Below are 26,438 nucleotides of genomic sequence, written 5' to 3' on the forward strand. Positions count from 1 at the left end.
TATTTATCACTGTATGTTCATCACTTAGGGCAGAGTTGGGTTTACAGAGGGAACTCAGTAAATACAGAAATAAATGTATGAATGAATGAATATAAATAAATACTGCTACTAATAATAGTAATAAAAAGCCAACTCTTACATGACATAACATATGGCAAAAAAAAAAAAACCTGTTGTAAGTATTGTACATTATTAAGTAATGCAAGCATTGAAATAACCCTCTTAACATCCCTATTTTATAGATCATAAAACTGAGGCCCAGAGGACATAAGAGATTTGTACAACCATGGCCAAATAGCTAACTGATGGAGCTAGGCATTTCGCTGCATCAGACTCCTTTCACCTCTTGACTTTTTCTGAGTCCTCCCTAACTGGTAGCAGTCATGAGAAAATAAACACTTCCAAGTACATTTGTGACTGTAGCAACTAAGTGCCCTCACTGTCTTATAATGCAGGTCACTCAGAGACCATTCGCTATCAGGATAAGGTTGCTGCCATGGTGAATTTATAGAGAAAAGCAATGTGTTTAATTAAGTGGTTGTCAAAAACACCCACCCAGTATAAATGGATTCTGGCAAGAGAGATGCTTTTGTTGCTGCCAGAGTCCTGCCACAGGTCATTAACATCTTGATAGATTTGAGGCACTTTCTAGCCTGAATGCTTTCACCCGAAGACAGGTAAGTCTTACTGGGCTTTGAGTTGCTTGGAGGCCCATGGACACGGAGGCAGGACACAACAGATGGACCCTGCTAGTATCAGCCAAGGGCTTCATACAGTGGATTACTTGATCAGAACTAAATCTGAGCCAAGTGTGTGGTAAGTTCTGAGCCCAGCCATATGCCACACACTGTACTAATCACTGGGAACTAGGCTGAGATATGCTGAATATAAGTGAATCAGAACCAGGCCCTGCCTGAAGGAGTGCCTTCTTCACAATGTGCACAAGGAACTACACTGTGTCATATAATGTGAGCACAAAGAGGGAGATAAGATTATTCCGGTTGAATCAATGTGGAAAGGCTCTGTGGAGTTGGTATCCCTGAATGACAGAAGCCTGGGTCAGCAGAAAAAAGGGAGAGGCATACAAAACAGAGGAAATGGGGTGAGTGCAATCATGAGGCCAAAGGATAGCACTGGAAATTTGGGGAAACAGCAGGCAGTTCAATTTGACTGACAGAATTTGTAAAGGCTCATAATGGTAAGTAAGGCTGGAGAGAGAAACTCAGTCATGACATACAAGGACTTGTGGATGCAACAGACATATATGGAAGCAGTGAGAACCCACTGAAATTCTTATGCGTGAACATGAGAGTGATCTGGACCAGCATACTTCTCAAATTTTAATGTGCATAGGAATCAATTGGGGATCCTGTGAAAATGCAGATTTGTGTTCAGCAGGCCTGGCTGGGGTGGGGACCAAGGGTCAGCATTGCTAAAAAGCTCCCAGGTGATGCTGGTGCTGCTGAATTCAGGACCACACTTTAAATAGCAGGGGTCTAGACTAGATGAGCGTGTACAAAAATCCATGGGGTTGAGTAGAAGATGCAATTCAGAAATGGTAATTTCCATAGTACTTTTATCATTCGGTTCCTTATGATTTAATAAGGATTAGAAATCCCTGATTTCCAGGTTTTTTTAATCTTTTTGCTTTTTAATTATTGGTAGTAGTGTTTTTATTATATAATTAGTTTAGCAGTCCTGATAACATAATGAGACTGTGACAAGGTAAAAGTGTGATTGGCTTTAGTCCATCAGCATTGCATTTGACTTTTTTGTTTTTCCTGGTCAAAGACTAAATAAAGTCAAATGAACAGCAAAAATCAGAGAAAGATCTGGAGAGGAAAAGGTCTCTGAACCTGCCCAATGAACCCCTGATCCTCTTCCCTGCAAAAAAATAAAAAATAAAAAAAAATAAAAAAGACAGTCAACAAAGAAAACAGACACAGGCACAAAGATTATTTAACCAATTTGAACTGCAGTGATCACTGTATTGGGAGATGAAAAAAAAATCACAAAGGCAGCAAGAGCAGTGTAATGAGAAGACAACTAGCCTGGGAGAGAGGTGTCATGAAGTCAAGCCCTCCTGTGACCCTTAATAAGTGGTTGCCCTTCGACAGGTCATTTAATCTCTGGGTTTCTTCATCCGTAAAATAAAGCCAATAGTTCCTCACTGCCTGCTCCCATGGGTCTGTTTGAGAATTGCATAGGATCGTAGGTGTGAAAGCGATCACACGCAGTGTCGCTTTGGGGACCAGGATACTTAAAAGAGGCAGTCCTGTGCCTGGAAAACAATCCCTGATCACCTATTCTTCAATGTTCCTTTGTCTCCCAGGCTGCCCTTTTCTTTATTTAAAGATCTAATAGAGCCCTTTCTTCTGCAGCATCTTCCTAAATGAAGCACAGATGCCCTTCACACTTCCACTTACTGCACCAAATCCAATAAGCAGTATTCTCTGTTTTTCAAATAAGTTTTTTCAGGGGAGATCCAGCCAGTATGCTCTTCAGGGAATGCCAAATATGAAAGAGGCAACCCTTGTCCATCGAAGATTACAATATAATACCGAGGCACATGTGGCATCTTTGCACAACAGTGGAAAGGCTCTGAGGGCAAAAGTGAAGGCAACATACCAGGCTGGAACCTTATTCCTGCAACTTCAGAGCTGTGTTACTCTTCTGAGCCTAGATTCTCTCGTTTATAAACTGAAGGTAATGTTTCCTACCTCAGACTGTTACTGTGAAGATTAATCGAAATGAAGAGACTTTTTAAACTATAAAGTGCTATAGAAATATTATTATTGTAGAAATAGCCAAAAATAAATGGGGATGCTTCATAGAGTTTCATTTATCTTTCCAATCATAAAGTCTTACTCTGTCCCACTGACAGATATTTCCTACTTGGAGATTCAGTTTTGAAAGAATAACAATAAACCCTTACATTTGTATGTCATTGACAGTTTGGACAGTAATTGTCTGATAATAGGTGAACGATTGAGTAACTTTATAAAAACTATATGGTAATCAGGAAAAATATAAGGAAAAAACTAAGAGAAGTTCCATTTAGAGAAGATCATGAAAATTATATACATTTGCACTTTTCACAATAGCAAAGAGATAGAATCAACCTAAATGTCCATTAATAATAGACTGGATAAAGAAAATGTGGTACACATATACCATGGAATACTATGCAGCCATGAAAAAGAATGATATCATGTCCTTTGCAGGGACATAGATGGAGTTGGATTTGGAGGTCATTATCCTTAGCACACTAACACAGGAACAGAAAACCAAATACCCCATGTTCTCACTTATAAGTGGGAGCTAAATGATGAGAACACATGGACACATAGGGGGAACAACACACACTGGGCCTACCAGAAGGTAGAAGGTGGGAGGAGGGAAAGGATCAGGAAAAATGACTAATGAGTACTGGACTTAATACCTGGGTGATGAAATAATCTGCACAACAAAGCCCCATGACACAAGTTTACCTATGTAACAAACCTGCACTTGTACCCCTGAACTTAAAATAAAAGTTAAAAATAATTATATGCATTTGCTCTCATAATAGCAAATGCATGGACATCAAAGCATTTGGTGCATTTTAAGTGCTCAATAAATGTCATTATTAATATGTAACAATTTTTGGCAAGAATGCATAAATATAAGCTGGAATTATATATATATATATATCTCAAAAATTAAAAGTGGATGTGCTTCTTTCAAGAATAGTAAATATCTAATGAACTAAAGGACCTATTACATGGGGAATCTATGCACAACAGAGGAAAAACTATTAAAACAAGGACATATTAAATCGAACATTAAAGCAAAGAAGGACATATTAAAACAAATTCACTAATTAAAAAAATTAAAAAGACAAACCCTATCCAAGTTCACCCAGCTTTACTGATAGTAAGTAGTAGATCCAGGATTCAAAGCCAAACCTTCTGATTCTGAATTCAGTGCTTTCTCTATGACACCTGGCTGACTCTTCAACTTCACTTTGATTCTACTGTCTATATGTTACGCATAGACAGTCCGATTTCACATATTAATTACACTGAAGCCCTGGGATAGACACCAGGTGGACTTGGGGGAATAATGAAACATATTTTCAGTATCTTTTACAAAGATGAAGAGCAAGAATTACCGCTTCTTAGATACCTTAGGCAACTACTCTCAATGAGGAATAAGAAGAATAAGAACAACAATCCACCACGACCACTTCACACTAACGTGTGTGGAGGAAGGCGCTGTCTCCTCCTGTCTCTTTAACCATTGTAGACAAAGACACCTCAAACACATTCTGCTGAAGAGCCACTTTATTGCCATCATATTATACTTTTTGAGATTCCATAGAGTGTCAAGACGTTCTCCTTGGTGCCGGCTTAATGGATCGGTTCTAAACGCATACACATAATTTTAAAAATAATCGCTTTGTTTCAGAAGGGCCAATAAAAGGGTAATAGGAAACTGCAAGGTGGAAATAAATACTATCCTGCCTTTGTAGCTGTATATAACACTCCTGGATGAGCTCGGCTGGAGGCCTGAATCCCAATTGAAGATTCATTAGAATTCTCTTAATGATGTCAGCTAAACTGGGATCTAGCTGAAGTTTAGGGCTGCATCTCTCCAGTGCCCCTCTTGGACCCTCTGTTTATTCTCTTTGTGTTCTCTTCCGAAGTGCCTGCAAACTTGTTTTTCTGATTTTATTGAATAATGTGTCCATGTCAATTTAGAGAATCACAAAGCAGCGTACCTGAATTAATTTGAGTACCACTTCTTGGAAAATGACTTTACCAACTTAATGTTAGTAAAATAAACAACATATGCATTGTTTTATTCTTCTGAAATCTGAAAAAATTCTCATTTCTGATTCACATCTAGTCCCAACAATTTTAGATGAAAGGTTGAGGGCCGATAGTGATCTTTATAAAATGGAAATTGATTGTACTTTCTCAACCCTTCAGTGCCTCCCCATCACATATGGGATAGAACCTAAGTTCTTTAACATGATGCAAAGGCCCTTAGGCTCTTTTCCAGTCTCTTCTCTTGACAATTCCCACCTTGCCCTCCTACATCAAACTATTTCTGATTAAAGGACTCTGATCAAACATGACTAAAGATTGAGCTGAGTTCATCAATCAACTCACCCCTGCATCTTTGGAAATAATTAGAACCCAATCAGCCTGAAGGCCAATGCAGGGGTGCAGTCTATTTTCCTTGCTCTAACACTTACACGTTCCTCATTTGGGCACTTCATGTTCTCCAGCTCACATTCCTCATTTATAAAATGGGAATCATAAAACCAACAAAGTTGTTGTGAAGCTAACATAAGTTCACAGATGTGAAAATAATTTATAATGTGCTATACACAGTAAAAGGGCTTTTACTCTCATCATTCTGAAATGAGAATCCTTGTTCCAAAGCCAGACATGCCAGACAGGCAGCCAGGTTGCTAGACAAGCAGCCAGGAGTGTCCCATCTCCATGGAATGAGCTAAAAGTTAATGTGCATGAAACTCAGTCATTTTTGTCATACATAAAAGAGAATCTTGTGTGGTTGGTGAGGCTAGGGCAGTTGGTCCACATTACAGCTCCTATAATTCATAAGAACTAAATAAATGGGTCTCATTCCGTTATAAAAAGAAGCCAGGAGTAATTGCAAGCTCTCACCTTTCTGGGCCTGCATGTTTGCTTATTTTGTTTAGTTTTTTTGTTTTGTGGTTGCTGTTGGGGGAGTTGGGATTTTTGTTTATGTGTTCTCATTGTTGTTGTTTTTGCTTTTCCCTACCTTGGTGTGCTAGAATTTTCAAACAAACAAACAAAAAGGCTTAAATATGAAAGGCCATTCAAATCCTCCATGAATGCTCCTCTTTTTGACAATTATTTTTTCTTACTTTTCTGCTTGAAAAGTAACAGTGGCTAGACTAGGAACCTTATTTATTTGGACCAGATGCCTGAACCACCGTCTTTACAACTAGCAGCTCTTTCCATTGCATAACGCATCTCGGAACCCACGAAGAAAGAAAATAAACTGTCAAATTCTCACTATGGCAGAAATGACTGAAATCAGAACTTTTCCGGAAAGTAGGTTTTAATGGGGAAGAGGAGGTAAAGGATTTTGGCAGAGAGAAGACCTAAAAGAACACCAAGGAACTACAATTTAAAGGAGATGGATGGGTTCCAAAGTGCAAAGGAAGAAAGTCTGCAAGCAAACAAGCAAATATGATAGTAAGAAATTGCATGTATGCAGGACTCATCCCTCATTGTTGTAGTTAATTTAAATACCTACCACAAAACAAAAGAGAAATGTAAAATGAGTTTCTAGATAGGCCTTACCAACTTTTGAGCTTCCTATTAGGTTCAAGCTGGGTTCAAAGTTTGGGTCTTTGGGGGACAGCTGTTCATATTTTTCTGAAAACTACTGATGTTACCAATCATTGTAGTTGATGTTAAATCAAGCGTGCAGAATTGTAGTGCTAAGCTTCAATACAATTCATAGTCTGACTTAGCTTGGGACAATTTATGTCGACACATCTTTATAATCACTGAATAAAAATAATCAAGCAAACAAAAAAGCATATTTCTATATAAATAAAACTAATTAAAATGTGCAATATTAAAGAAATTACCAGTTTTGTTATCTGAGAACTCAACAACAGCCCTGACTAGATTTAGAAATACCACATTTATGTATTCTTCCTTGTAAGGGAGTTGCAATCTAGAAACAAATTAGTTAAGTGTTTACTACTGATTGGATCTCCAAAATCTATGTTGACACCTATTCTAACCAAGGTCGACTATTCATTTGCAGAAGTCAAATTTCACTCTGGATGGAAAGTGGGGAGTGGGAAATGAAATGAGTGTTGGTAAAAGTGAATTAGGAAAAAGCCTGAATTACAGAGTTTCCTTTTCATTAGCGGTAACCCAGAAATGACAGAGATGGATAGGATAGAAATGAAGGCGGACACTACGAAAAAGAGCCTCTTACTAATAGTTACTACTTGTGAACAAAGAGGGACACTAACTGCTATTGAAAGTCCATGTGCTGGGTGTTTTGCTAATTTACCAATATTATCTCACTTGGTCCTCTCAAGAATTCTTCAGATACATACTATTATCTCCATTTTATGCGTGAAGAAACAAAAACCCAAAACTGACAGACAGGTTGGTGTCTAAGAGTTCGTTTGTATTTAATGCCTGGAATGCATTTGGAACAATAGTATAAAATGGTGATCAGTCAGATGAACTCACAGGTGATAATGGTGCTACTTCCCACTGATTGAAAAATTTGTTCTGCTGGCCTGGATGGTAAAACATTCAAGTGTTGCCCTCCTGAAACTTAGTCTAACAAGACATCCTGCCCAGGAGTTAAAGATTAATGATTATTTGCTCAAGGCATAGGAATCACTGAGCTTCTCTGCTGAACCCTTTTGTGATCAAGTTACCAAGCCAGGGCTGGACGCAGTGGCTCATGCCTGTAATCCCAGCACTTTGAGAGGCCGAGGCAGGCGGACCACGAGATCAGGAGATCGAGACTATCTTGGCTAACATGGTGAAACCCCGTCTCTACTAAAAATACAAAAAATCAGCCAGGCGCGGTGGCGGGCGCCTGTAGTCCCAGCTACTCAGGAGGCTGAGGCAGGAGAATGGCGTGAACCTGGGAGGCGCAGCTTGCAGCGAGCCGAGATCGCACCACTGCACTCCAGCCTGGGCGACAGAGAGAGACTCCGTCTCAAACAAACAAACAAAAAAAGTTACTAAGCCGGAAAACAGAACTTACTAAATTAATCAAGTATCTGAACTGGGTGGTCTAATCAAATTGTCTGTTTAATATTAAGTCTTCCGTAGTAAAAAATAATTGCCTTTTTCTCTTATTATGGGGGTATTTTACTTATTATTATAAAGACCACGGTATTACTAATATTTACTTGGCGGGGAAAGAGATGGTCACACAAACAATATAATTTCTAGGAAGGCTAGAAATGTGACCATCTTTGTGGTGGTATCTGCAATCAAAGCTCTTACGGATAAGGTAATCTTTGGGGGGAATGCAGGCAGTTATTGACACAATAAGGGCTTGAATGTTAGACTTGGTTTTTATTCTAACTCTGGAAATGCACCTGTCTTAGCTCTCTTCATGATTTCCCTGGTTTTCCTGTTCATATGATTGTATATAAGATCAAATTCAAAGTGTCTATGTTGATTTTATCTATCTTCTTTCCCAGACTTTCTTTCTGTGACACCTAAAATGAGATGAGTAGTAGTTCAATATGTTTATAGGGGGTGTGATTTTAAATAAGAGAGATTAGAATGAGAGAATTAGGAAGCCGATATAACAGTCTTTGAGAGTGGTGATACAGGCCTGACCTAAGGTAGACATAGTGATGGTTGAGTGAGGGGACCAGCCCAGAAAACAGTTATAGGAGTCATATCTGGTCATACCATCCCCATGGAATGCCAGAAAATGTGACTAGCCTGATAATTCAATCATTTATCTTATGTAGCAACCAGACAAATTCTACCACAGGTTCATCTCCTATTCTATTACAGTGATGTCAAGGAAAACGCTGTATTTCCACGGCCCTTCACTCAGCTGTAACTACTCACTTTGTCAAGAGCCAGAAGCCTTGAACGGTCTCTCCAGAAGTCTCAGCTACGTGACCTTTCAAGTCTTCCATGGCAGTCTCAATGGCCCCCGGCTAGGTGGAAAGAAGAAAATACCTAGTTTAGAGCAGACTTAGCCCACTTTGCTCTTACGATTAGTTAGTATATTCCAGCAGCTTCTCGGGAAAGCTGGTCACAAAGGATATGGTTTATTCAGTTGCCTGTATGCCTAACTGCCTTCCAGAGAACTTAGTCTTGAACTCTAGCAAGCTTTTCTCCTTGGGTGGAGAAAAAGTGGTCTAGCCCCATCTTCTACAATCTTACTCAGATTTTAATATATAAATGAAGACAGCCACTTTCAGAGGAACAGTTTTCCCAAACAAGCATTATAAAGTTCAAAGCCTTTAGGAATCTGTACATTTTTAAATTAAACCTTTTTTTCTTTTCCTAGAGCACATGTCAATAAAACACAAAATAACCTTCTTCCAACACTCTGACAATAAATTTTAGCTGACTCAGGGAGATAAACTCGGTCTGTCTCCTCACCTCATTTTCTGCAGCCTTCCCCGAACAGGTGTTACTACTTATAGGCCCAGCCTTAGCTTAAAGATTGATTGCCATCTGTTCTAGCAAGTTCATAGACTCTCTAGCTCAATGACTCTTAAATTTCAATGCCCATCAGAATCACCTGAAGTATGTGTTAAAACATAGATTTCTGGAACTACACCCAGAGAATGTTATTCTGCTGGACCAGGGTGGGACCTGAGAATTTGTATTTCTAACAAGTCCTTGGGGGCCACTCATGGTGTGGAGGCTGCACTAAGAGAACCACTGCTCAAATGTACTTCAACAGAGAAGGTTGTGCCAACATCAGTCACCTCCAGTGACCCCACTGGCAGGGCTAGATGACTCTGGAGGGGAGTTGCCTATGATTCTATGACAATTTTCCCTACACTCAACCTCTGCTCCCTGTGATGCAGTCTGACTCTTCCAGTCCCACTTGTCCTCTCCAAAATAATACTTCCCTTGATGACTCAACATGGGTATGTTTTGGGGTCTCTCTTCCTGTATTCACATAATTTTGATCTCAACAAATATAACTTAGTAGTGAGACTAATATTTTCCAGAAGAAAAAATTGTTAAGTAGAGTTAAAGAGTAATGAAATAATCCTAAAATAAGCATTTTATTGAATGCTTTTATGCCAGGCACTTTGCCAAAGATATGTGAAGATGAATATAATCATGTAGAATTTTTAAAACCTTATTTGCCTCGCTTATGGAAAATAATTGGCAAAGCCTATCAAAATGGAAAATGATCTATCCTTTGATCCAGATTTTCACTTCTGTGAAATTATACTAAAGAAATTTTTGCATATATACAAAATGACATATCTATAAAGTATTCTTTGCAGGCTTGTTTTTGGATAGCAAAAATTTCTGGAAAAAAAACCACAAACATCTCTCAATAAAGAACTATGGATATATATTATAGGATACATTCATACAATGCAATATGATGAAGTTATTAAAGGTGTGAAGAAAATTGTGTTCATATGGAAAGATTTTTAAATGTATTATCAAATGAAAGAAAAAAATGGTCAGAAGAGATGGTAAAATATGCCATTTTCTGTATAAAAAGGAGGAGAGGGAATAAAAACATATATTTGTATTTGCTTCTCTGTGCCTAAAGTAACTCTTGAAGGATATATAGAAACTATTAACATTGGTTCCCTATGGGTCACAAAGAATGTGATGAAGATAGAATATGAAGGTGATGTTTTGCTGTATACCTTTTCAAAAGTTAGACACAAAAAATAAAGCATGTTCTTTACAGAATGAATTGGTAGCCTCTGGATTTCTATCAGTCTTCTCACTGTGCAGTTCTTATCTTTGGTAAAAATGTAGGTCAAGCCCTTATAGAACCCAGAAGGAAAATACACCCAGATACAGAATTGCACTCTCCCCTATATTACTATTATAGTTATTATAATAAGTTAACTTTAGTCATTCAGTGCCAAATATAAAAGTGTAAATACATTGACTTGTGTCTGGGACATTAGGTTTAAATCTCAGCCTTTCTTATCAGGATCCACTATACACCATTTTGTTATTCTACACATCATTTTGCTCATTTATTAGATGGATAAGATAATAACTGTAACTGAGTCATGCTACAAAACACTATATATATTATAGTATTATATATAAAATGATAAATACTGATTAATAAAATATTTATCATCATTCCCATGATGGCTGATATTATGTAGGAAAATAGTTATACCAGAATTTGGGGATCAAATGTTTACTGTAATTGAATAATCAGCTCTGAGACATCATGCAGCCTAAGACAAACGGAAATATGGTGGAATAATATGTCCACATCATCCAACACAACATAACAGGCAATATTGTCTTTTATAGTCTAGCACTGAATAGTGTTAGTTAAAGCAAACCTACTGGGGGAATTTTGAAAACATATGTGTTTGTTTCCTTACATTGCCTTGAGCTACACTAGCCTGAGGCCAGTTGTCACACAAATAATGTCCATGTCTGTGCTAATTTTTCTCCATGTAATGAGCTCCTTAGCTAAACAGCAGTGGTATAGAAAAGAAAGTCTCTGCAGACTCAGACACTTCAGTCTCTCTTGTCATGTCCAGACTGCAGTCACTTTGCAATGAACACATAAAGTAAGAAAATCAGCTCTAAATCAGATATGTCTTTTAAAGTCAAAGCAAATTTGTCTTTACCTGAAAATGAAGGGAATGTATCGTATCTCATTGTGGTTAGTCCTCTGCTCTCATAAAGAAAAATAATTTATGTTTTAATAATCTTCACAGGATTTCAGGGTTGGAGGGAGTCAAGAAACCTTTTGCCCAGTGAGATGACTATTTTCTACACCAGAAAGAAGCCCACACCGGCAGTAACACAACCAATATATTTATTTGCTCCCAATGTGAGAGCAAGACACGGAACCCTATAGCAAGAGAAGAGGGAAAGAAAGAGAGTATGAAAGCCAAATTAGTGTCATGGAAGCAATGACATCTTGCTACACAATGGGAAGTCCTGAACCTGCTTATTAAAGTCTCATTGCTCACAATAGAACACAGACTATAAAAACGCCACGGGGAACCGTTAATTAAATATTAAAAGATCAAATAGTTTCAGTCCCATTAGTTTGTATGTAATTTACATTCTCGAGTATAAATTTAGAGATAATTCCCCATCCCAAATCGCTTTCAACTTTCTGATAAGGTATCTGCAAATATAGAGTCCTACAGAGAGTTTAAAAATATATTTCCCCATGTGGACTAAGTATTGTTCCTTTCATAAGAAGTTGCTTTTGAATATCAGTCTCCACAACCAAGAAGATTATCATAATATACCTCTAGTTATTAGCCTTGAGGGGTACTTTTGTTCAGAGAAGCCACTGGGCCTTTTTTAGATATGTCTAAGCAGTAATAGCAGATGAACTAAAACCAAAGGAAAAGGTTATCCAAGCAGACTGATGGCAAGTGGTTTGGATCTTTGTTTCTGTGACCTTTCATTCATTTTCCAAAGTCAGAGGCAGTGGGCTGTGGTAGAAAGCATCGAGAGTTCTGGGTTCCAGGCCTGTCTTCTAGTTCTTGCATGGCCCAGAGGTTGCTGGTTGACCTTGGCACCAAGTCATACCTCATTTGTGTGCATCAAAGGTTGGATTCAATATTCCTCAAGACCCTTCTAGTGGGAGCTCCTAAGCTAAGTCAGAGGCACACAGTGTCAGAAAATAGATAATAGGTTGGAAGCCTGAGGAAAGGAAGTAACATCCCAGAGTGACCCATAAAGGATACAGGAGGTTTAAGGGGCCAGATATACTTGTTCTTTGGTTTGTTTGTTTGTTTTTTTTTTTTTTGAGACGGAGTCTAGTTTTGTCGCCCAGGCTGGAGGTGCAGTGGCGCGATCTCGGCTCACTGCAAGCTCCACCTCCCGGGTTCACGCCATTCTCCTGCCTCAGCCTCCCGAGTAGCTGGGACTACAGGCGCCCACCACCGCGCCCGGCTAATTTTTTGTATTTTTAGTAGAGACAGGGTTTCACTGTGATCTTGATCTCCTGACCTCGTGATCCGCCCACCTCGGCCTCTCAAAGTGCTGGGATTACAGGCGTGAGCCACCGCGCCCGGCCAGATATACTTGTTTTTATGATCCAGTATTGAGAGATGTGTTCTCATATATGAGGTTATGATGCTAAAATTGACTCGTTGGTCAATAGTTAATTTATGTGTCAGTCACCTCTTTGTAAATCTAATTTGTAATTCATATAATTGAGCTTCTTTCTGATTATGGCATTGGCTGTTTACTCCTGGCACTGGAGAAATTGAGCACTATCCTGCCACAGGGAGCCAGTGAGTAACTTTCCTTTCTAGCTTAAAAAATTTAGACAGGAAGAAACCTATATATACAACAAAAGTTAAATAAATTGTAGTATATTCCTATAGTTGGATATTATAAAACTATTAAAAATTGTATTATGGAAGTATGTTATTGAAATGGGAAATAATAGTTGACATATAATCCCATTTTTACACAAGAAATTGTGTATATATAAGTGAAAGAAAAAAAGAATATGCACCTAAATATATAAGAGCAGATTTAATACATTTTGGTTAAATTTGGGCAATGGTAATCTTTATTTTACTTTGCTTATTTACATTTTCTAATTTTTCTTCAATAAACCACCTCCTGTGCAATAATTTTAAAACATTTTAATAATATAAAATACCTGACCACGTAATTCCTCCACTCAATGACTACCCTTCTGAATGTACAACATATACACTTTAAATTCTTACTCCATGAGAAGTTGATTTCTTTTTAATTGAATCTAATTATAAATTGGGAAATTAGTTCGAGCCCTAGCTTTGCCACTTGCTACCCTCTTGGGCAAGTCAGTGGTCACTAACTACTGTGACATTGAGCAAGCAACTCTCCCTTCTCTGAGCCTTGCTTTCCTTTGAGAACAAGTGTGTTGATTATCTCACTGGTGCTCAAAATGTGGTCTCAGGACAGAGAGCATCAATATCACCAAAGACTTTATGGAAATCTAGAATATAATGTTTTGCATGGTAAAGATTGAGAAGCATATGACTATATCATCTGTAGATCTCATTTCAGCTTCAAGAAGTCATATTTTATCATGACTCCTTCATAGATTTGAATCTTTGAGACTCTTGATCTTATTGAATTCTCCCTTGAGAAAATGAATTAGCTTCCTTTTTACTGCTACAGACCCTATATGTCTACATTTATATCTTACCCTGAAGATCAAGAAGAGGTCATGGGCATCTTAATGTTTTTTCCTATGACCAATTACAGAAAAGTGGATGTAAAGTCAAGAAAAAAGAGAAAGCATTTATAACAACAATGAGATACCATTTATAAAATATTGATAGATGTGTTATGCACTCTACTAAGAACTTTTACAAAGTTAGCTTATTTAAATTTCTGTATAAAATTGGTGTTTTATCTATACTTTGTAGATGAGGAAATACATGCATATACATACAATATCCCGCCCCCCCCAACACACACACATTTCTCTCCAGTTTTTTTCAACTACCACCCATTAGCAGACTTGTGGTTTATAAGCTAGTAAAGCTGGATCTGTTTTTTAAGTTTATCATTATAAATTTCAGTTAAGCCAACAGTTGTATTTCCATTGTTCTCACTTGTGTGAATGCACATTTATTTTACTCACATGGCAATAAGAGCTCTTCATATTATGTCTGTTGGTCTGAAGGAGGGCAAATGCTGAGTACCTTGGGAAAATCTCCCTATTCGTCCCCAGAGTCTTCAGGTTTACTTTAGATTCACTAATAATTAGAAGATTTTCCCTCACAAGCTTTTGAGAACTTAAGATTGTTTTCGATACACCTAATGAAAGAGATATTCTTCAAATTTATTGGAATCAGTCATTGAAAACACTTATAAAGGAGCCATAAATTCTATTGTACATGGTTAGGAGAGTGTTGGACTTGGAGAAAGAAGATCCAGAATCAAGACCCGGAATCTAGCTGCAGCTCTTCCACAAACATTATATGACTTGGACAGGTCACTTCATTTTTCTCAAATTTCAATATGTTCATCTTTAAAACAAGGATGGTAAGCCCTCTCCTGCCTGCCTCGCAGTATTGCTCTGGGGAATCAAACAGATAAAGGATGTGCGTTTGCTGTATAACCTACATGGTGCAACACCAATACAATCATCATGTGTAGTGGATTTGGTCTCTGTCAGTTTAGCTAAGCTGAAGCTACATTTTCTAGAATTGCTTTTTTGGCTGTGTTTCCCAATTAGGACTGCCAACAATAGACACCTGTGTAATATTCAAAAGGCAGAATTGAAACATAAGTTGTTTTCCCTGTTGAAGATCAGCGCAGGTCACCATGCACTGTGACAACTCATGTTCATGGCAACTGATATCCTGGTTTACCTGATGGCAAGGGGTAGCCCCTGTACCTGCATCTCCTTCCATCACGGTCAGGCTTTCTTTCTAAGATTTTCCTCTTCCTGGGCTGGCTAAGTGTGTAGCTCAGTAATGAAAGCACTAGCTTCTACAAGTGACCTCACATCATCAAAGTTAAACTTGGTGGGAGACAGACATAGGTTCCAGTTTTTCCTCATAAGTTAAACATTGTCACCAGAAATTCCAGTTTGTCCATGCAATTGTTTTCTTATTTCTTTTTCCCTATTTCCTCTTCACAACTGCCAACTGGTTGGCCTATTCTAACTTCAGGTCCAACACCAGATTCAGAGAAGACAATTTTCCATAGTCTCAGCCAGCTCTCATAATAAATCAGCTCCCAATAATAAATCTCCTATTCTATATCACAGTGTGTTCTTCTATCATCAAACCCTGACATCATCAATATCAAAGATAGCACAACTCCAAGAGATGCTTTGATTTCCTTTGCAGCTATATCACACAGCTTAACTTTGCATATTGAATAAAGTTCACATACTTTGGAAAACAAACCATATGCTCTACATATGCAGAAACACTCACACAAACACACATATAGTATAGCACCTACTGAAGCATCTTGCACGTAAGAGTATATGCAATGTTTAAACACAGACTCACACAGGCGCGCACACACACACACACACACTCTCTCATTAAGTTGCTTTAGTTAAAACTTTACCTAAACCAAAGATATATTTTGAAAGCAACCAAATCAGGATTTATTAATTAAAGCTTTGGAAAAGTTACAAAACCCTGGCCCCAATTTTTTATGAGAATGAGTTGAAATACATTTTTTTCCAAAAAGAGATCTCCCACGGTCACATGAAAATGAGATGTTCTCTGTTGCCATGGTGTAAACTCCCTGATTTTGCCCCCAATTGATCATAGCCCCTAAGCTAACCATGACTGTGCTAATAAGAATGTTGAAGGATTGGAAAGAGGATCTGTAAGTAGGAGGAAGAGCTCAAGAGGGAAAGGTACTAGAAACCTGTGAAGCACTCTCCACTGGATCCAAATGTTAAAAGTTAAAAATACTGTTTTTTAACATCTAGATATACGAGCTCCCTCCTGCTTACTTACCCATCCATCTACTTTCCCAGCTCCATTGCGCAGGTAAAAGAGCTCATCTCCAGACGGTAGCTGTAGATTTGAGATTTAACACTACCTGCCCCCACATTGTAATATGAGCACCCCAGTGTAAACCTTAGAGAGTCAGTGCATCCTTAGCAACCCTCTCCACTCCATTATCCACATCTTTTCCACACAAACAATGAATACCCTCACCGGGTTAATAGCTTTGTATTCTAGCTACTATGGTTCTCTCCTTACACAATATTAGTTCTTTGAGATCAGGTTTAGCATAAACACAAACTGAGGAACCAAAGAAGGAAGCTGGGGAACATACTTCTTAATACTACCTCTGGAATCTAAAATAGATCTTTAAATTCTCTAAAGTTCGGATCCTTCATCTTTAAATAGGGATAAGGATACCTACTTCATGATTATTATGACGATTACATGAAACAAATGTGAATACGCTTGGTAAATATGTGATACACAGAAGGATTTTAAGATGTTTTATGGTGAATTTTTATGTAGTATTTAAGGGAACCAATAAATTTACCCGTGTAGCAAAGTACTTCCGTGAGATATAAGGCTGATGATAAGGATTGGGGAAAAGAGTAGATTCAGTCACACTTGACTGCCTTGAAATCTGTCTTGGCATCGGGTCCTTGCCTGGGTCCTCTTCTTCCATCGATAGGTGGTCAGTCTCAGAGGGCTGGTCATCTCCCTCTTGCTTCAGGGACACAGCCTGGAATCCTTCAAAACTCCCAATTGTTGACATTTCTTCAGCCTAAAACAAGGGCAGAAAAATCTCATTGGAAAAAATGTTGCCTGTATACCTGTGTCCTAGCTATGGCAAAACAGAATATGATGAGCAAATGGCATTCCTGAAACTTAAAAACATCCCTCATGTTAACTAAACAGAGGCATTGGTGGATACAGCTTCATAACACAGATTTCTAAATACCATCCATAATCCTGCAGGTCATTTACCAGAAGAGTGAAGGAGAGTCTCTCCGGACAGAGAAAAGGAGTTTGCAAGTAGTTTCATTTTCTCATCTTTAATCCCAGGAGACAGGAACCTGAACAACAGAAGAGCTGTATAAAATAATTACCAGACAATTTCTCTTCAAAATTGCATAGCATTTTTGGTTGAAAATTCACCAGACTGAAAGCTTAAGAGTTAAAAGCAATGATAATGCATTTTCTTTTGTGCTTCTTGGGTAATAATAGAGCATAAGAGCACTTAGAACTGAACATGTTTTTAAACTGAAAAATTCGAATTCTAAAAATTTATTCTAAGGAAATAATTTAGATGAATACCCAAAGACTCACACGCATGCACCTGCATACACACACAGACACACACACACACACACACACAGTTGTTCAGTTGGGCATCGTGGCTCATGCCTGTAATCCCAGCACTCTAAGAGGCTGAGACTGGTAGATCCCTTGTGCTCAGGAGTTTGAGACCAGCCTGGGCAACATGGTGAAACCCAGTCTCTACAAAAAATACAAAAATTAGCCAGACATGGTGTCATGTGCCCATAGTCCCAGCTGCTCGGTAGGATGAGGTGGGAGGATCACCTGAGCACAGGAAGTGGTAGTTGCAGTGAGCCAAGATTATTCCACTGCACTCCAGGCTAGTATACCACGTTATATGTAAAAGAAAAACACACTAATTTATATCTCATCGAAGAACACTGTGTATAAAAATAACATTAGACATTCATGCCACATTGTGTCTAACACCAAAAAATAAAAATAAAAAGGTATCCATCAGTAAGAAGTTGACTAAATAAAATATGTTGTACCATACTATAAAATACAAGTGTGAGTGTATATTTTCATCACCAAAAAATATCCAAAATATATTATAAATGGAAAAAAGTAAGTTACAAAATATTATAAATAATATTATTCCAATTTGTTAAAATAATTTAGAAAGAGAAGAAAGATAAAAGGGAAAGGAAAGGAAAGGAAGAAGGAAAGGAAAGGAAGAAGGAAAAAGGAGAAAGAAAAAACAAAGAAAGAGAAAGAAAGAAAGAAAGAAAAAGAAAGGGAAGAAAGAAAAAGAAAGAAAGGGAAGAAAAGAAAGAAAGGAAAAGAAAAGAAAAGAAGGAAGGAAGGAAGGAAGGAAATGTACCTGCATATGTATATACAGGCATACATGTATGATATAACGGATTTAAAAACATCTAAAAAGAGGGCCTGAAAAGAAGTAAAATAAAATATTAACAATAATTATCTCTAGATGACAGCGTTAGAGGTGATTTTTATTTTTGTTTCCATGTCTGTGGGTGCTAGTAATGATCACACATGGTTTAAAATAAATAAATATAATAGAGTGGTTTCTATTTTGTACATACAAAGCAAAGCAAAATAAAATAGAAGGCACATGGTAGCTTGGCAAAATGTGCACTCAGATCATTTCAAGCTGACAGTGAGCATGTTATCCTAGAAAGTTTCATGTCCATTTTCAACATGAAAGTAGGAATGCCATATTATTCTCAGAGTCACCTCCTTGTTCTTAAACAAAAGTGGTTTTTAATCAATTTCTTTGGTTCTTGTGAAACAAAGGAAGGTGAGAAAAAGCCCCTAACCCCAGCAAGCTTCCACTTTTGAAACTGGGATTAACTAGGGTATTCATAAGCGGTAAAAATAGTATGATCCTATAATTTATTAGCTAATTTTGGATATTTTGGCATGAAAAGGGTGCTACTGGCAATTATGTCAGGATGATAGGAGTGAACTGGACTCTCTCAGTCAAATGTGGATCTATATACATGTTTGCCCTGAGGATTTGAATGTAGGAGAAAACACAGCTAAAGTAACTTACAAGTGGAAAGCCTTACACAGTTTGCTTTACATGTTTTAAGATTTATATGTTTTCTTACCCGATCTTTCCAGCAATCCTAGAAAAGCTACTTACTCTTTCCCCGTCTTTCCGAGGAACATAGAGTAGATGGGAATCACCCAGGGTCACACTTTGATAGTCATAGTAGCAGATGGCCTCCCAACCGTGCCCCCAGTACAGCACACCCAACGTCTGTCATAAGGCACCATATCATGCAGCCTTATGACAGAAAAGATGTCTCTGAGCTTTTAGGTAATTTTTGAAAGTTAGGTGTGCAAAAGGTAGAAATTGGTCTCTGAGAAAATGAGGAATGAAGAAGCAGGAGAAAGTGTGTGTGTGTGTGTGTGTGTGTGTGAGAGAGAGAGAGAGAGAGAGAGAGACAGAGACAGAGACAGAGATAGAAAAGAGACAGAGAGGAGGCACTCTGGCTTCCCTGTCCCTGGCAGCTACATGCTCTATGTATGTAGGTCTGCCACCTTTATCACAGTGGGTGTTGGAAGGAAATGCATTTCTAAAGTTCTCTATAACCTGTGAAGGAAGGTTTGTGTCATTGGGGAAGGAAAGCCTGCTTCTGTATTTGTGCACTCTGTGAACACACGCCTAACAACAGACATCTGCGAAAGGCTCCTGTGCCTGGAAAACAGAGGGAGGATTTAATTAGCACCACTTCCTCTCCCTCAGGCTGTCTTCTCTGGAAACACTTGGGGAAGCTCTGCGCTCTGAGACCAAACTGTTTGAGATCCAGGAAAGAAGGAAACTCTCAGCTCCGTTTAAATTCTCACAGCCATAAATAGTGGGGAAGTTGAGCCCAGCTATCCCAATCCAGAGTCATTCCAGCTCTATTCGAGTCACAGGAACATATTAGAAGAACAATAAATAGAACTTCCTCAACTTCCCCAGTATGAGAAGCGTGCTGCCCATCTACACATTCCACTCTATTTCTCACGACCTCTGACCCCGTTCATTCCCAATTCAATAACAGGTGTTCTTCTATCCCTGCATAGGCTATACTCTATGAAATGCTAAAGGTACATTAATACCAGTAGCAGATCCAGTCAAAATCAAATGTTCCATTGCTTTCACATAGATCAATCATCCCCTGCAACAAGCTCATTGGGAATTTTTAGAACTAAAAAGATTTACTGTTCTGTAATATTCCCCAGTAAATTTATCTTCATTTAGAGAGTAAAGGCAGCACAATTTCATAGGAAAACAAAGGGTCAAAACTTAGAAATAAGCAAATGATGTTCACACTTTTTTTTTTTTTTTTTTTTTTTTTTGAGACAGAGGCTTGCTCTGTCTCCAAGGCTGGAGTGCAGTGGCCCAATCTCGGCTCACTGCAATTTCCGCCTCCCAGGTTCAAGCAATTCTCCTGCCTCAGCCTCCCTGGTAACTGGGACTACACGCCATGTCACCACACCCAGCTAATTTTTTGTATTTTTAGTAGAGATGGAGTTTCACCATGTTGGCCAGGATGGTCTTGATCTCTTGACCTTGTGATCCGCCCGCCTCGGTCTCCCAAAGTCCTGGGATTATAGGCGTGAGCCACCTTGCCCAGCCGATGTTCACACTTTTTAATGGAATCTTCTCATTCCAGGGAATTCATGTAATAAAAACTATCTTAAAGAAGCAAAACACTACAATATTAATTGCTTATTCTGAGTAGTGATGAAAAATTGAAAACCAACTAAACACCTAATGTTCAAGGAATGGCTAAGTATATCCAATTGGTATTGTACAGGCATTTAAAATAGCGCACAAACATTGCAGTAGCACGAGAATAAAGGTTGTACCTTCTTGAGTGAAATAAAGCAGGAAACCAAAACATTTTATCTTGCAATGTTCCATTGAATAATTTCACATTGGTAAAGACTAGAAAGAAAATATCTGCATTTATTGAAGTAGTGGATTGTGCATCAATTTTTGCTTTTTTAAAAAAATTAAATGGCAGTAGCCTTAATAAAGCCTTAAAGAAGTACTACCTTGTCTTTGATCAGACAATAGAAATACTATATTTCTCAGCTGCCAGAAAATTCACAAGTAAATTTAATACACTATTATAGTAAATAACTTATTTCCAGATCCTGGTCTAAGTATAACTGTTTCCATTTATAAGTAACTGCGTCTATCTCTGTGAGACTTTTTCTAATAATATGATAGAAGCATGTAGGGTACAAATTATAGCTTAAAAGTTATTGTCTAATTCAACTTTTTTATTTGGCAAATATTGAAACAGACCCCCTGAGATGAAGGTTGTCCATGGCCACACAGCTCCGTAGCATCAAAACATGCTACCAGACCTCTAGTTTTCTGGACTCCAGTTCACTGCTCTTTCCTACTCTTTAAGTTGCTGCATTTAGAAGAAAAGCAAAGAAACAGCCATTAGACTTATGCACTGGCAAACTGGAGACACTTTTGCCAAATGTCTGAGGCCAGTCAGTTCTGGGCTCAGAGATACAGCTTCCACGAAACAAGACCAATCCCCAGCTTCCCGTGCATCCGCAGTCCCACAGCGAGTGCTGCAGGCTGAATGAAGCCTTTCTCTTTCCCCCAGAACCAGGCTGACGAATCCTTTAGGTGCAAGAAGCACAGTGCCTGAGGTTCACAAAACTTTCAGAAGTCCTTGAAATATTTTACTTTCTTTTAAAATGAGAAGGAAAAAAATAGCTTTTAGGGTCACATAAAATGTTTTAAATTTTTCTCACATCAGAAAAAAAAGTAAAATTTGTAAGGCACCTCAAACCTATTATATTTTGCCTGAAAGAGAAAAAACACATAATATCGGAAAATTTAAAGTTATAGAAACAGAAGTTTTAATATTGATGTTGTTACAGTGGAAAGACAAAAAGATTTGGGGCATAGAGATCAGAATGTGGTCCTGGCTCAAATCCATATGCTTTCTACTCCCATTTCCCATTGAATTTCTCATTCTGGTGCTCCATCCTAGACTGTCAGAGCTAGAAACCTACCACCAGTCCAGAGCTTTCCAGTCTTTTCATCATTGAGGATTCTGCTCCACGCCATACTGAAAGATTTCTGTCTTACAGAAAAACTGCACAATCTTAAGACGATTCTTTTTGCTTTTTCTAAAAGCGCAGACAGATCCACCATAGTTGGCCCCCAGTAAATGTTTGTTTCTCAGAGAAGTGGATGAATAACTGCCCTGAGAAGTTTTTAATCAGTGTGAAAGGCACCCTGAAAACTCCTAATCAGCTCGAAAGGCATAGCTGGCCACACTTAGTTGCCAGAACCTGAGTCAGAGGCAAAGAAAAGGCACGTTTGGGGATTTTGTTTCCCTCTCACAACAGTTCAATAAAGGCCAATTTGAGGCTGGGAGCTGTTTTAATCCCAACACTTTGGGAGGCCAACGTGGGCGGATCATGTGAAATCAGGAGTTCGAGACCAGCCTGGCCAACATGGTGAAACACCATCTCTACTAAAAGTAGAAAAATTAGCCAGGCGTGGTGGCAGGCCCCTGTAAATCCCAGCTACTTGGGAGGCAGAGGCAGGAGAATTGGTTGAACCTGGGAGGCAGAGGTTGCAGTGAGCTGAGATCGCACTACTGCACTCCAGCCTGGGTGACAGAGCGAGACTCTGTTTAAAAAAATAAATAAATAAGTTTGAGTACAGTTTGAGTATAACAAAAAGTATCATACTTCAGATTTAGAAAACAGTACTGGCATTAAAGATGCTTGTCTTCTCTCAGCGAACCTCTTCACAAGAGCCATGTCATTCTCCATTTCTTCAGCATTACCTGCCCCCTTTTAAATTTAGTTTTCAGAAAGTCCTTCTGGGCTGCTGGCCCTCTCTGCTGCCGGTCCAGCTCCAACACCAGGCACTCCCTTGCTTTTTTCACTTGTTCTGTCTGTCTCCTGATACCTCCAGAAGTCACATAGGGTTTTTAGAAATCCTATTGCGGGTATCTATAATATCCACAAAGCTTTTGAAATATCAATAGCTACTTGATGATCCCCCTTGCTATCTCTGTGAATCCTTGGGAAGTAAAGCTGGCTGTTTAGCACTCATCTATTCCAATCTTCACAGTCTTAGTCCAATGCAGCTGCTATAACCAAAGACATGGGGCTGAATAATTTATAAACCACAGAAATGTATTTCTCACAATTCTGGAGTCTGGTTAATCCAAGATCAAGGTACCAGCAGATCGGTGTCTAGTGCGGGTCTCTGCTTTCAAGATGGTGCCTTTAACATTGTACCGTCCGAAGGGGACAAATGCTGTGTCCTCACATGATAGGAGAGATGAAAAGGGTCAAAAGGGCCTAGCTAGTTTCCTCCAGAGTTTTTATAAGGCACTAATCCCATTCATGAGAACAGAGCCCTTATAGCCTAATCCCCTCCTACAGGCCTCACCTCTTAATGTTGCTGTTTAGGGGATTATGTTTCAGTATAAATCTTGAAGAAGACAGAGACTTTCAAACCATAGCATGCACCTTTTACAAGTAAGGAATCTGAGGCCCAGAATGGTTATGTGTCTCTTCTGAACTCTCAGTTAGTTATTTACGATTAAGTTAAATAAAGAATGAAATTACAGTAACCACAGAATTTAAAAATCTTGTATCTAGAGAAATATTTGTGCACAGACAGGGAACTTAGAAAAGTCTATGACTTGTTAACAAGAACGATGACTCCGTTGCAGATGGGGTAGCGATGGGAATAGGAAGGAAGAACAGGAGTTAGTCCCTGTGGCCTGTGTGTAGTCAAAGATGTCAACTGTGTTTTCTCATGTGGACACCTCCACCTCCATGAAGGGGTTAACAGTCTCAAGGCATATACTCAAAATAAAAATCTACTTTTAATTTTGACATTTTGTAAAGGTAATTTATGTGAATTTATGTGTGCAGCCTTCCCTGAGTCTCTCTGTGAGAACAGCCGAGGGATGTGCACTGGATAAACAACAATACTCTAACACCTCATAACTCTCCAACAAGCCTGCTTCTGTGCCAGTTGAGATAAGAAAATTGGCAAACAATTCCTTACAATTTCACATTTTGTGTATTAGTGATAACATGCCAGCAGGGCTGCTCTGTGTCCTGGGGAGAGTTGAGTTAACGGAAGCTTTCTCCCCTCCCAGCTCCACCTGGGCCAGGCAGAGCCCTCTGCTCTGCTCTAAAGTGCTTTGACTCAGCAGCAGATGGAAAGAGGGCTGTGGGGAAGAATACAGGGCTAGGCTGAGAAATGTGGGTCCTCACTCCTTTGCTGTCCCCTCAGAATGACCCTGGGTAGGTCACTTTCTTGCTTCCCTTCTCTGCACTGCAGGCTCCTCTCTGCAAAATAAAGGTGAGACTTGATTGTTTGCAAGTTGTGCTCCTGGATACTATTCCTTGTTTGTTGTTGTTGTTGTTGTTGTTTGTTTGTTTGTTTTTTGAGATGGAGTCTCACACTGTTGCCCGGGCTGCAGTTCAGTGGCACGATCTCAACTCACTGCAACCTCTGCTTCCAGGGTTCCAGCGATTCTCCTGCCTCAGCATCCTGAGTAGCTGGGATTACAGGTGCCCACCACCACACCCAGCTAATTTTTTTGTATTTTTAGTAGAGACAGGGTTTCACCATTTTGACCAGACTGGTCTCGAACTCCTGACTTCATGATTCGCCCACCTCAGCCTCCTGAAGTACTGGGATTACAGGTGTGAGCCATCGCGCCCGGTCCTGGATACTACTCTTGAGGTTACCTGAGGGGTTCATGGGTGGGTTTTCCAGTCATCAAACTTGTTTCAGTCAAAAAAAGGTCCATTTATCACTTACTGGATTTCTTCTGAAGCTTTTATCTAGGGGAAAAATGTTCAAATCTGAAAACTATCGGACTAAATTATTTGTAAGTTTCCAGCTCAATGAGTCTACAAGATTTGATTAATTTTTCTTCAGTGTCCAGAATGTTTTAGATGGAAGCCTGTAGAGATTGTTCATAGATGGTTTTCCCCATCTCATCTTCATCATGAGACTCCAACTGAGCAAATTAGTTCTCTTGTGATTCAAAAGCTGTAGGGTCACAGGAATAAGATTGTGATAACGGTCATGAATTCGGGTGCCTATTGTGGAGATTATAGGATGTCGTTTTATGACTTCCCTCTGACTCAAATAGAAATCCATATAGACCAGAGCTGCTTGGGACGTGCATAGTGGAGAGCTGGGCATGTCACCCAGTCTAGGGCCAGAGACATGCTTGAGCCTCAGTAACTATTCTTGTACTTAAGAAGGAAATAATGTAAAGTTCTGCTGAGCTTCTCACACCATGTATTGATTTTTAGAGAAATTTTCTCAAAAATACATAAAGGAGAAAATGATAAAGACAAAGATACTGACTAGAGAATTTTTTGGGATTACAGATCCCTTGAGATGAATTTTCTTAGACATTTGAGGGCATGAATCCACCACTCATCCAGTCTGGATTATGATAGCACTTGAGTTCTTGACTCCTGTGGCATTGATCCTACTATTCTGTAATTGCCATTTACTTTCCTGTCTTCACTAGTGGGCCATGAGAAATTCCAGAGCAGGAACTGTGCTACACTAATCTTCGCAGTCCAGCACTTAGCATGGGCATTCTATAGAGCAGGCATTAAGTTTAAATTTCTTGGATGGATGAATGGATACCCTGCCTGTTTCTCAGCAGTGCTTCAGATTGGAAGGACAAGGCTTATATTTGTTTTATCTTTGCACATTACCTCATACACAGCGAGTGCTCTGTAGATGTTTGTGAACCGAGTGATGAAGTTCTGTGCTAAAGCATGAACGAAAGCATCTTCTCTCACAGACACACAGAGGAACTCATACCACAGTCTTTAATCTACAGAAGCTGATAGTCTAGTGGAGGTGACAGAAACATGAGCAGATAATGGCAGCCTTTTGTGATAGAGCTGTGATAGGAGTGTGTGCACGAAACACCAGAGAGAGAAGATGGTGAGTGGGAAGAGGGGAATGCGAGTGTGGGAAGTTAGAGGTGTGGAGTAAGGCACCTCAGAACTGACTGCACACTAGAGGGTAGGTGGAGTACATTCCAGGCAAATGTGTGAGGTGTGAGAGGAGTGTGTTCCCAAAGTGGCAGGTAATATGCTATGTGCAACTGAGATGTCAGCTGCCCACCCCCAAACTCAATCCCCTGAAGATCTGGTTACACTTGGTGAAAACTAACATTTCACAATGGAAGGAGAATCTGAAATTCTTCTACCACTTTCTCCGTATTCCCTTCTCTCTGCCATCCCCCCCACACCTGCTGAGAATTTTCTCACAGTCAGCCCACTTACACATTCTGGCCTTGGCACTGTAAAAATTCCACTTGCCTTAAGAATTTCATGGGGTTAACAACTTTATCAAAGATATAGAGAGGCCACGGAGAGGAGTGTCACATTGTGTATGGTCCAGTATTGTATCATTCATCTATTTCTC

The 26,438-nt window shown here is 39.1% G+C and overlaps 1 protein-coding gene across 1 annotated transcript in view; it reads right to left on the reverse strand.

Moving 5' to 3' along the window:
* TPRG1 (tumor protein p63 regulated 1) overlaps window positions 1-26,438 on the reverse strand; it is a 172,279-nt gene that overhangs the window by 111,555 nt on the left and 34,286 nt on the right. The window contains exons 2-3 of the mRNA XM_011999877.1: window positions 16,737-16,967; window positions 8,616-8,707 (exon numbers count right to left, since the gene is read on the reverse strand). Of these exons, the coding sequence (XP_011855267.1) occupies window positions 8,616-8,707; window positions 16,737-16,958 (314 nt within the window). The 5' untranslated portion in view covers window positions 16,959-16,967. The remainder of the gene's footprint in view (window positions 1-8,615; window positions 8,708-16,736; window positions 16,968-26,438) is intronic.

The sequence above is a fragment of the Mandrillus leucophaeus genome, unplaced genomic scaffold (genome assembly GCF_000951045.1).
Source record: "Mandrillus leucophaeus isolate KB7577 unplaced genomic scaffold, Mleu.le_1.0 Scaffold607, whole genome shotgun sequence".
Taxonomy (NCBI): Eukaryota; Metazoa; Chordata; class Mammalia; order Primates; family Cercopithecidae; genus Mandrillus; species Mandrillus leucophaeus.